This window comes from Mchenga conophoros, linkage group LG5 (genome assembly GCF_057382185.1).
Source record: "Mchenga conophoros isolate Kocher_MC1m ecotype Shallow Benthic linkage group LG5, M_conophoros_male_GT1.1, whole genome shotgun sequence".
Lineage (NCBI taxonomy): Eukaryota > Metazoa > Chordata > Actinopteri > Cichliformes > Cichlidae > Mchenga > Mchenga conophoros.
In genome coordinates this window covers 16,579,873-16,592,665 of record NC_140530.1, presented here as the reverse complement: position 1 = coordinate 16,592,665, position 12,793 = coordinate 16,579,873, and the positions used below count along the sequence as shown (strand labels likewise).

The following is a 12,793-nucleotide window of genomic DNA, read 5'->3' as shown; positions in this document are numbered from 1 at the left end:
CAAATGTGATTTAAAAACTCCCTCTGCACTAAGTGCCAGAACTTTCATGTCTGCGTGCATGTGTATATGTGTGTGAGTAAGCACAACAGAACAGGTGGCCAGAGCCCCAAGTCCTCGTCTAAACCCTGCCCCTTCCTTCCTCTGTCAGCTGATGCGCTACGAGCTGCTCTCTCTCCTCCCTCCTTCATCTTTCTTGTCTCATTCTGTCTTTATCGCTGACCAAATATCATACTTTCTTTTCCTCAGCCTGCCCCTGTTTATCCATCTCTCTACCCTCACTTTTTCTATTGCTCTCCCGCTCCCTGTTTTTGTATTCTTCTTTCCTGCCGTGTCTCATCCCAGGCTGTAATAATATCAGACTGACTAGTGGAGTGCTGTTGTCCGAGCGACTGGCAGAGGGAGCAGTACAGGAGTTTTATTTAGCCCTGCTGCACTCTTTGTGGACCAGGATTCTGAGGAATTATCCCTCCGTTCCACCATCCTCACCCCCTTTACCTACTACTCCTCATCCTCTTCCTGTCTCTCATTTTAAGGGGTGTCCATTTGAAGGCTCTGATATGTTTAGCATTCACCATGAACCCTACAGTCAAGATCCACCTTCAGAATGGGACCCACTTTAACACCTACATGTACCAGGTAGGGACTCGGCATTCATGCAGTGTTTGGATATTTCCAGTGAAGGATTGCCTTCAGCTCAAATAGCTCACTCTGCGGTCTCCACATGTCCTTGCCTGAGTATTGATTTCAGTGCTGATGGCTCTTTTCTAGGTCTGAGATATGGCCTTCTCTCCACCTCCTCTTCCTCCCTCCTCCTCCTTCCTTTTCACCACTATGCCTCAATCACTCTGCAAAGAATGATTAATGTCTCGCAGTAAAGCAAATTGCATATTCGTTTAGAAATGTGGGTACACTGTCACCAACAGAGCCTTTCACTGGTTCATGTGGTTAGTAGCACGTTTTCAACTTCCATTGTTTGTGAATATAATAGAGATAGATATCTGTCATACACTGATTATGAACTCTCTCTTTTTCTGTGACTGCTGTGCATGCTTGACTTGCCTTATGCTTGTTACGGCACGCGTGCAAGAGACAGACTCTACTGATGCGCAACAAAAACTCTTTGTGCTTCTCCTTTCAACCGAGCAGAGGAAGTATTCCCCTCTTATCCTTCCTCTCTTTCTTTTGTCCCCTTTTCTGGCACAGGTTTTGTTTTGCTTTGATGAAGAAAACTCTGATACATGAATGGATGCTATTCTGGGTTTAGGCCTTCAATGGCACGGAGGAGGAGGAGAGAAAGTTGGGAAACTTGGAGGGATTTGACACCTATTTGCACGCTGAATGTGATATTCTGAAACACGGAGACATGCCCGATGTGCCAGCTATGCCATCTTGTGCAATACAATACACCGTGCCATTTTTGTGCTCTGAAGTCTTGCTGTTTTAAAACTTTTGATATGCATATTTTTACAGCAGACTTTCTCCTAGGTTTTATTTAAAACCCTCAAAAAATAATTTAAACTATTTTCACTTTGATTTTTATCAGTGTTTTAGAAAACTACATATCTGGGGAAGTTTTGTCCTTTTATTTCTAAGGTGCTTCGCCTGGACTTTAACATATTTCTGTAAAAATCCAGGTAAGCTTGTACATGAATTCTTTAAGAGTAGTCCTGAATACTATAAATGGTGTAAATGGTGATGCCTTTGAAGACAATAATATCAACAGAAAGCTAGGTAGGTGCAGGGACTTATGGGAATGTAAATGTTTAAGATCAAAATGTTAATTTAGAAGGTTTATTTATTTCAGTTCATTCAACTTTGATTGGAGTGGACGTGTAATATGGAATCTGGCAACTTATACTAAGGTTTAATACTGGTCAACGAAAAGGACCAAGACTCCTGTAGACCTCTGGCTAGATTTAATATGGTGGGAAAAAAACTACAACATTTCTGTAATTGTACAATTTAACTACAAATACATGGACAGGAGCATAAACTAAAAGCTCATTATCTAGATCACCATCAGAGCATTAAAATAGTGTGATGGCAGCCAAACAGTTAACAGTATTAAGCTTCAAAGCTTGTATTCTACAATAATAGAGAGAAAACCCCAACAGTTAAAAGACCCCCTTTGACCAAGCACTTGCCGATAATGAGAGAAAAAACTCCCTTTTAACAGGAAGAAACCTCCGGCTCAGAACCAGGCTCAGGGAGGAGCAGCCATCTGCCGTGACTGGTTGGGGGTGTTCAGAGAAAGACAGGACCAAAGACACAATGTGGAAGAGAGCCAGACGTTAATTCATTCATTCATTTCTTAGAGTTAGAAACTGTAAAACAACAATTTAACTTTGTCAAACTTATCCGCCAGTACTTTAACAGGGAAAACAGTGTAGGCTGAATTATGAGCAATTCAGCCTACGCTGGTGCAGTGGGACAGATGTATTTTAATACATGGCTGGGGCAGATGTATTAAAACACATCTGACCCAGCCATCAGGGTTCGTATTGTTGTTTAGTTTCCACACTGTGCCTTCTGTAGGAAAACTTTCGGAAAAGTTTTTGGTTATACTCGTGCCTCCAGAGCATCAGTCTGAGCTGGGATCTGTCAAGAGCTGCAGTCAGCTGCTGCTGCTGCATCCTTCCCCAGTCTCAAGTGCTGTCACACCATCATACAGAAGGAAAACCTCTCAGCGGCTTTGTGCATGTTTGTGTTGTAGTGTGTGCAACAGAATGTATCTGCATTCATTTGATGAAACATTTTATGCAAAGTTTGTCTGCTGCTCAAACACTTTCCTAATGAGCTGTTGCCGTGGCATTGGCAGCAGTGTGAGAGGTGGCGTCATGGCAACAGATTACTCACTGGCTACTTTAGAGCCAACACCCCAGCTAGGTGTTTTTTCGTCATGGCTCTTGTGTAGGTTCGCGCTTTTGTGTCTATATGAATGTCTGTGTGTGTGTCTGTGTGTATGCGTGCTGATTAAGATTTGCCAGAGGAAGGTCGAGTCCACCTTTCGGCTGTTTGCCACTTCGCTCTTCCTCTCTCTGCAGTGGTGAAGAGTTACAGAGCTGTGATATCTGAATCTCTCCAGGGACTCACTCATTCTCCAGTCTCTGACCCTGCATTCATCTTTGCTGTGGCATCCCTTGGTGAATTACCAAGATTTACATCACAGTTGGTGTAGACAGTTGTCTTTCGATGTGTGCATGTGAAAGGAATTTAGTCAGTAGGCATAATCTCTGATATTGTATTGTAGCTTGCTTTTCTTTGCCTCTCCACAGCAAATGAACAGTTCTGTGGTTTAAATCTAAAAAGATTTAGCCTCACCAGTGCATTATCATGAGTGTGCATTGTATAACTTTATGCAGAAAAAACACTTGATATCTTGGTGTATTTGCAACAGCTGTTCAGCTAGACTTTAGTGAACTCTATAGGCAGAACTGAACTTTTTCACTGCTATTGCTCATCCACAGACAGAAAAGTGGGTAAACCAAAACTATTTATAGTCATAATGGTGACAGAGAGCTGAATACTGCTGCTCACTTATTGTCGCTTTTGTCTTTACCCTAGCTTTAACAACTCTTCTTGATATAGCTGATCAGCTTACATCATACCATTTAAAAGGTTGCAAACAATAAAATTAAAGAAAATATGAAAAACAACATAAAAATACAATTAATTTAGGATTCAAGATTAAAGAAGATACAAGAAGCAAATTAATTAAAGCAATTGAAAACAGAAGCTAAATAATTTGCAAAAACAAATTTATCGAGGAATTCATTGTTAGGGTGCACTGTGTAGAAATCGGGGTGGTTGGAGAAAAAGAAAAACTAACCACCAGTCATCTAAGTGCAGTATGAACGTGCAGTAAAACTCACTGGACCAAGTTTAATATCACCCATAGCACTAGTGTAGCATAGAAGTGATGTACATTGGCAGTTCTCCAATGAGGGCCTTATGTCTGTCAAATCCCTTGGCCACAGAGACCATGCAACTTTTTCATATAAGATGCCGTGATGAGTACAATAAACATCACCATAGAATAAACCTAATGACATAATGATAAACAGTGTCCAAGTTGATGTTTAGAATGTGTATCTGTTTTGTAGAGATGTAAAATATATTCAAGCTGCTGATGTGCGAGATCATAAATTAGCATAAATGATATCATGTAACACAACCCTGTCCTGTGAATCATGTGAATATGATGTGATGTGCGAATGTTTACAGCTTCACTCGCTTTCCTGTCTTGCTTAGTCACAAGTGTCCCTTGTTTCCTTTCCTTCCACCTGCTGATGCTTAGAGAGGAACTGCTTGACCTCAGCGCGTTCAAGCTCTGGCAAGTGTCCATTCATGTTTGCTTTGGCTTCACTCTCCTGTCTTGTAAATCCTGTCACACATTTTAGAAGTACAACTGATCAGTTTATAAATCCATTCTAAGGACACAACGTCCAGGAGTATCAAGTGAGATAGTTTACATTTCTGTGAATTTTTGACTCTCGTTAACAAATCCCAGTTTGCCAACGAGCTGTGGAGACACTGATGAGAATTTCTGCACGTAAAAAAAAGAGTTGGAAAAGTCACAGTGTAGTGGGTTAGTGCCAAGTTGCCAGATTTTCACTGTTAGCATCACCGTGGTTCATTTATGTTTCTGGGCTCCTATATCAACAAGCATACTGTTAAGTGATATTACCAGAAGATAAATGAATTACTCCTACTGTAGTCCAGGACATGTTGATACTGTTTCAGTAGATTCTAAGATGTATAAATTCAATTTAAATCTCTTAAATCTTGGATGAAGTTATATAAGGACATAACACTGTCAAAGCAGATTAAGAGGAAATTCTGTGTTTTCTTTGACTATGATTGACTGTGGCAGTATGATAGTGTGGTACATGATGGTGCACTGTCATCTCACAGCAAAAAGGTCCGAGGTCTGAATCCACTGTCTGACTGGAGCCTCTCTGTGTGGTGTTTGCATGTTTTCCCTGTCTCTTCTTGGGTTCCTTTTAGACACTCTGGCTTCCTCCCAAAGTCCAAAGACATGCATGTTAACTTAATTGCTGATTCTGAATTGGCCGTAGGTGTGAGTGATTTTCTGTGTTAGCCCTGTGACAGGCTGTACCCTGCCTCTTTCCCTTTGACAGCTGGGATTTGCTCCAGGCCCTCTGCGACCCTTAATTGGATAAGCATAAGAAAATGGACAGATGGATGGATTGAATATGATTGCTGTATTAATTTATTAAGGATCACAGTCAGAGAAGGTGCCACGCTGGGTATTTTCACAGTGATTACATCAATAAGAATAGAAATTAAAAGGTCTATTTCATTACTTTCCAATCTCTTATACAAGTAACTGGGAAATTTAAAAGCCAAAGATCAGCCTTTGGAGAAAGTCTTGGATTCCCTTTATGCGGTGCAGAATACTAGAAAGCAGTATTCCCATGGTGTTGAGTGTATAAAGAGTTATAGTCAGTGCTGGGATTTGGTCTGATGAGCAGTACTTTTAACTTTAAGAGCAGACATGAAATACTGCATAGTTCACTGGGATACATTTAGAGGAATTAAATAACAAAAGAAGAAGGAAGGGCTCTTTCTACTGCTGCATCTGGAATGAAGAGTAGTGTGATGTAGTGTTGACAAGGTGTTAAGGTGCGAAGGGCCAGTATCTGTCATGATCAGGTCCTCTGAACTCAGTCAGTTTTCTCACACAGCAGAAAATAACTGGCAAGGTGAAATATAACCACGTCAGTTCTGATGACCACCTCCTAAACCCCCCTCCCACACACACACACACACACACACACACACACACATTATTCACCAATAAATTCCACAATCTCACAACGCTTTACCTTTAATGCTGAGACAATGACCAACCAGCAAAGTGAGCTCTACTGTTATTTTGACATTGACTGTATCCTCCATATCTGTTATCATGGATGCGAGAGATGTGAATGAGCAGCTGAGGGGGCGGCCTCAGATATGGTTCAGGTGTGTGGTGTAGGTCGAGTCCCCATAGTACCGACCTCTATGCACGCTGCACACGTACAACGAAAACACAAAAATATACTCACACACAAGTAGAAAAGGATAACCGCAGCCACAATAAGTCTTATACAGCTTTTTTGAATTGCGTGTGTGTGTGTGTGTGTGTGTGTGTGTGTGTGTGTGTGTGTGTGTGTGTGTGTGTGTGGTGGGGGCTCTTTTAGCCGTTTTTTTTTTTTATCTGACTCCACTCCAATCTTTTGCCTTCTCCTTCTCTGCACACACACACACACACACACATATACGTACAGGATTTTTTTCATCCTTTAATCCCAAACTGCTTAAGGAAGGGAAAGGGAGAAATCCCTTTACAATGTCTGGGCTCAGCAGTGTTTGGTAACCACTTGCTATCTCACATTGTGGTTGGAGGCAGCCGTGTTCCTCCAGACACCCGGAGTCTTCTCTCTCGGCTCTGTACAATATGCACCCTGACAGATGTCAAAGTTTTCGTCAGCATGTATTGTGCCGTTGTTTCGGAAACGTTAACCTTTTCTTTTTTCTTTGGGTTTTGAGTGGTGAAGGTTATATAGTGCATTTGGTTTTGAAATAGAGCACAAAGTCAAAGGCAGTAACGGCAGTTAAAAGGAAGTCATTCAGCAGATAATGTGTTATATGTTACATGTAACAGGTGTTTTTTATATACTTTATAAATACTCCAAATCATGCATCCGTATCTTTCCTTCGTGACGGTGCATGTTTCTCCCATTTGCATTTTCTATGTGTGTGTTTGCTGTTGTCTTTTTTACATGTTGAGATTGGGAGAGAGATGAAGGGATGAAGAGATGAACTAGAAAACGCAAGAGGTTGCCTGTTGAGCCTTTTTTGTCATGATTGAAAGAGAGAGCGAGCTCTAACATCTGTTGGCGGATTTGGGCCGAGCACATGTCTATTGATGCACCCCTGTGGACCCTGTGGAATAAGGGAAAGTAAAATGAACAAGCTGACCCATTTTCCCCTCTCCTCTTGTCACTCGTTTCCTCTCTCGATCTTATTCATTCGCTCCCCTCTGCTCCAAAGTCATTTTTTTATTATTATTATAATAATTTTTTTAATATATTTTTCTGCTTGCAGCACACCAGACAGGATAAATGGAAATGCAGAGATCAATATGTTTATTTATATATGGTGTGTGGGTTTGTTTTAATGTATTATTTAGATAATCATTTGCAACTCAGCTGGGTCATTATAGAAGAGAATCTGCCTTTCCTGCTGGATGTAATGTTGTATTTTTATTAAAAAAGTTTTTATATCTCATCTGTATGCTGGAGTCAGATGACAGAATAAATATTAAAAGCACCAAGCAAAATTAAGAGACGCATATCTTTTTTTTTCTCATGACATTCAAATTACTAATCCATGCAGACATGTGTTAAATATCACAAACGTGTGGCACAGTGGTAGACACTGGCAGAAAGAGCAGCATCATTAGTGTAAAGCTAAAGGTAAGACTGAAATGTGGGGCTAATTAAAAGTACTGAGAGCAGTGTGGGTCATCTCCCTACATCAGCTACTGACATCATTAGCCTCTTCAAAGTTTACAGTAACAGAACTCAGATACAATTTCACTTCCCCACTAAGATGCATTAACCTCTTGATTAAAATTGAAATCAAACTTACAGGAGAAACAGTCCATCCATCATGCACATTAGTGGGCATAACGTAATTTTTTTATCCCTATTATATTTCTCTGTGAAAAGGCTGCACGAACGGGCAGGGCTGTGTGTAAGCTGTTCACACCGAGATTTTATGATTTTTACAAGATATCAAACATTGTTGAAAAGGCAATGCATGATATCTTTATTTATATTTAGTAGTTCATCCTCTCTCATATAAATGTGCATTTTTATCTTATAATGCTAGTATAATATTGCTGAGGGTCTCTAGAGATTCTTCAGTAGTGATAATTTATCAGCACATCTGCTTTGCTGGTGAAGGCCAGTGCAAATGGGGCATGTCTTGGAACATATTTTCACACCTGTCAGTGTATTGCCAATGTGGTGCCAGTTTCATGTAGGGCTGCAGTTGTGGAACATTTCCATACTAACTTTAAAAAACACATCTCCTAGTCAGGGCTGGTGTTTAGGTCATCTGTGGAAAACGTGAGACCAGGAGTGCGGTGTCGTAGCTGCAGCAAGCTTCAGGAAAAAGCATATGTTTGTAAGTGGATGTGTGTGTGTGTTGGACAAGCAGAGAGACCGTAAGCCGCTGGGTATTGGTTTGGACTACAGCCGAGCTCACAGGAAATGCCAACAAAGCACCAAGTGACATTCAGACAACATGGACAAAACAAACGCACACACACTCGTGCACACACAGATGCACAGACTTCGGTGAACAAACAGCTATCCAATTTTTGTTCCAGTGTGATCGATCGGGGAAAAATATTAAAAATCAACTTCCAGCAGGAGATGTGTGTGCCACCGACTGGTTCTCTGATGTAGAGTGTAGCAGCAGCACTCTTAGTACCTCATCTAATCGAGTACATCTAATCGATTGCAGACAGAATAACAGAAAATCACATAGGAAAGTGGATTAGATGTGGGGCTGTGAGACCAGGAAGCACCCTCTGACATAAGGATTGACTTCACATAGGTTACATTAACCATTAATAACACTAGTGGGGTGAGTGGCTATAGCTCAAGTGGTAGAGCAGGTCAGCTACTAATCGGAAGATTGGTCTGTGTGAATGAAATGTCTGTGAATGGTAGATAGAAGCATTTACATAGAGCATAGAAATAAATGCTTGTGTGAATGAGGCAAGTTGTGTAAAGTGCTTTGAGCGCCCAGTTAGAGTAGAAAAGCATTATATACGAACCAGTCCATTACCATTCACCACTAGTGCATAAAAAGCCATGTGGTGACACATCACCTTTCCTTCCACTGATCAAAAGATTACAGTGAGAAGCCTTTCTTGATTTATCGGAGTTTAACGGGATGTGGACCATTATCTCTCAAACCAGTGCATGTGAAGACGTGACAGTATCAGAATTAGCATGGATGTTTTATGTATTATGTATATGTTATTATTATGTATTATGGTTGTAAGGAGGTAGGATGAGCTGCATTGTGTTAACTCATATTCAGATTCACATACTCGTAAAGTACATTGTGAGGTACAGATAGGCCGACAACTACTTTTGTGTAACGTCTACACAAACCTTTTTTACTGCTGTCATTTAAAGCACTTGTTTGCCCCAAAATGAAGCATTGTATGGTCAGGTGAAACTCCATTAAAGTTTATGTACTATAAAAGAATCAAACTTACGGCAGAAAACCGCAGTTCTATGACAGCCATCTCCCAAACTATTAAAGGTAATGGAGCTATCTATTTACGACGCCAAAAGAGCATAAAATGTCCATCAAATTTATAAAGTGTGGGACATTTGCGGTTGCTTAGAAAGGGAGCGCTGATATCTCTAGTAGATTTGGAGACTTCTGTGGCAGTAGGAACAGAGAAGAACACTTTTTGTATTAAAATTTTAACTTTCAAATGTGCATACACACACTAACATGTTAACAAGCCAGTAAGCTTAGCCAGTTAGCTTAGCTGAACAATAAAGACTGAAAATTGTTTTAAAAAGCCATGCTCTATCCAAAATTAAGAGCAATAAAACATTTTTTAAAAATTAAAATCTTTATCCTTTAAGCTCAGGTCCTCTACCAGTGGCCTGCTAGCTTGAGGGTCCTGTATAGTATCTTTGCTGTTCCTTGGACTCCGCTCTTCTGGAGATTTCAGATGTCAGTCCTGGGATCTGCTGGAGCCACTCCCAGCCCTTGGTCATTCTTGAGCTTGAGCTTTACAACTCCACAACTTTATTAGTGCAAAAAAACCCCATCAATGTATTTTCACTTAAACAAGCAGCTTTTTTATGTGCATTAAGGTTATATAAAAAATTAACAGTGCAAATGCAAATCCTTGCTGACAGTTTAACCAAAAGGCATTTCCAGTGGAAATCCTCAGCATAACCATGTATAATATCCACAAAACTTAAAAAGAGGTTATACACACACAATACGGTAATATTATGTTGAAGTACAGTACGTATCACTCCGTACTGAAACATTTGACAGATTTTCGAGCGCCGTGTACGACATAAAATCATTTCGAGGTCAGTAAACACAACCAGAATTCATACATAAGGCACATGGGATTATAAGGGGCACTGTCGATTTTCAGAAAAATCAAAGGATTGATTTTAAGTGTGCGTAATAACGACGGCCCGCTACCAAAAATAGTGCTTTGTTGTGCTTCTGACAGATGAAAGCCAAACCAGTTCCACACCACTGAAGTTGCAGCATTTTTACAAACCAATTCTGGTTCATCCGTTTCTTTCAATGACCCGCTTTCACTCTTCTTATTCTGCGTCGCTGCCATGTGCGTATGTAAACAAAGGCACTGCGCATGTTTTACCCATATCTATCGCGATATTTCATTTTCTTATCAGCCCGACATTACACTGGTATTACTTGCACTTGCAAGTGCGTAAAAGCTTCAGTGAAGTGTATAGCCTTCTGTCAGTAACTGAGGTCGGTGTGTTATAAATGACAGCTGGAGGTGTTCTCATCATTGTCAGTTCTATCACTTATAGAAATGACAATTGCAAGAACTGAGAGATTTTTTCACCGTGGAACAAACTTGTTGTTTCATGAGAAGTTCGTAATCTTATCTTTAGTTGCACTGACGTGACCACACCAACAATACAGCAATGTAAGGGCCAGAAAATTACCCAGACACTGAGGTAGGCAGAGTGGCACAGCTCACATTTTGTTTATTCAGCTCAGATAGTGCTGTTTTTGTACCTAGTGAGTCATGGAATTTCCAGCCTCTTAGACAACCTCTTATCGCAGATGCACAGAAAATTTTTTCCCAGAAATCATCTCTCACACAAGAACACCTTTATTTTTGGAGAAGCCACCCTAGACTGCCCATTATTTAAGTGTGCCCTGACATCCCCTGCTGATAATGTGTTCCTCTTGTTTGTGCTTGTGTCTGGCCACCAAACAGCTCGGCCACATGCACACACTCTTTAACTACGAGACTGCAGCTGGATTCGTGCTCAGTTAAACAAACGCACTCAGCCATTACCTCGATCAGTGATACAGTATTAACCTCTGTATGGGTGTTGTGTGTGTATTTGTTGTGTAGGAGTTTGCCACCCTCACAAAGGAGCTGAACATATGCCGCGAGCAGCTGCTGGAGAAAGAGGAGGAAATATCTGAGCTGAAAGCAGAAAGGAACAACACCAGGGTATGTGTGTCTATGTGTGTACGTGTGTGTCTTTGAGGGCGTGCGTGTGTTTGACGCTGATGAAAACAAACAATGTTTCTGGAATTAGTATTCTCTTTGGTCATGCATACATTGGTGTGTGTGTGTTCGTGCTGTAGCTGCTGTTGGAGCACCTGGAGTGTCTGGTGTCTCGTCACGAACGTAGTCTGAGAATGACAGTGGTAAAAAGACAGGCACCCCCACCATCTGGAGTCTCCAGCGAGGTGGAGGTCCTCAAAGCTCTGAAGTCGCTCTTTGAACACCACAAGGCTCTGGATGAAAAGGTGGACTCTCTCGCTCGTTCTCACACACACACACACACACATATTGCATGACAGAGGTTAGTTCTGACAAGTAAATGACAAATCTAGAAACTTGAGGACACAATATCTTAACAGTTTCTTGCTTCAAATGTGTCTTTTAACAGAATTTTTGCCTTTTTTCACTGTTTCTTAGTTATTGACGAACCTCTGTTTAGGACAAAAACAGACAGTGGCTGAAGTCATGAGACTTTATTAAGAGAAAACAGCATTGGCAACAGAATTGTACAGCAAATGGATGCAGATGAAAAAATAATCTGACTCTATATTAATCTCCTAAAACCTGAACTTTTCCACAGCGTGCATGTTTAATTTCTCTTTGATATTTGGGCTGATTGGGACCCGATGAATGTAAAAACAAAGAATCACCGGTTTGTTTGTTTTTTACACAATTTGTGTTTCTAAGAAAAATGAGAGCCACATATGAAGACATTCGTTTTAAATTTTGATAAAACAGAGGCAGTATAATGTCCCTGTAAGTGGATATCAGGCCCTTGTAGAGCAAAATTTAGTATGTTGGTCTAGACAACCCAAAATGTGATGTCCACATATATGGATGCCAGGAGGTTAATATAAAAGTGAAAACTAAAAATCATGTAGTTTAGATTGCTTTGCCTTGAAAGCTTAAAATAACTGATTAAACGTGTGGACGGTGTGTTTGGCAGGTGCGAGAGAGGCTTCGGGTGGCTCTGGAGAGGGTTGCCACCCTGGAGGGGCAGCTAGCAACTACCACGCAAGAGGTGAGCAATGCGTATCTATGTGCAGAGTTTTTATGTGTGTGTGTGTGTGTCTATGTGTGTCGTTGATGGTAAGTAAAACATCTGCTCAATCCCTAGTTGACATCTGGTAATGCCTCGAGTGTGATCGGATATACAATTTGCGTATCACACTGTGTGAGAGTCTTCTCAATCCTCTGTTCATATACATAAAACATCTATGTATAGATGTGTGAAACATAGGGCTCAGGGGCAAAAATCGTCCTCACAAAGACTCCAATTCAGCCCAATTAGGCTTTGGGAAAGGTGAAGAAGCGCATAGATTTAGAACTTTTAACTCTATTTTAATACGTTTCCAGCCTTTCCTATTGATAAAGACCTCCCCCGTTGTTTTTCACTACCTACTATACAAATATCTACTGAAAAATTTGTCCTCAGCAAACAGATCT

The 12,793-nt window shown here is 40.7% G+C and overlaps 1 protein-coding gene across 5 annotated transcripts in view; it reads left to right on the top strand.

Annotated features, from left to right (window-relative positions):
- The window catches only part of ppfia4 (PTPRF interacting protein alpha 4), a 69,759-nt gene that overhangs the window by 37,251 nt on the left and 19,715 nt on the right, over positions 1-12,793 (top strand). For 4 of the 5 annotated variants that reach the window (XM_085273641.1, XM_085273642.1, XM_085273639.1 and 1 more), the window contains exons 3-5: positions 11,189-11,290; positions 11,428-11,592; positions 12,294-12,368. In XM_085273641.1, the coding sequence (XP_085129767.1) occupies positions 11,189-11,290; positions 11,428-11,592; positions 12,294-12,368 (342 nt within the window). Of the gene's footprint in view, positions 1-227; positions 637-11,188; positions 11,291-11,427; positions 11,593-12,293; positions 12,369-12,793 lie in introns of those variants that run through there. The other variant, XM_085273643.1, reaches the window with a different exon arrangement.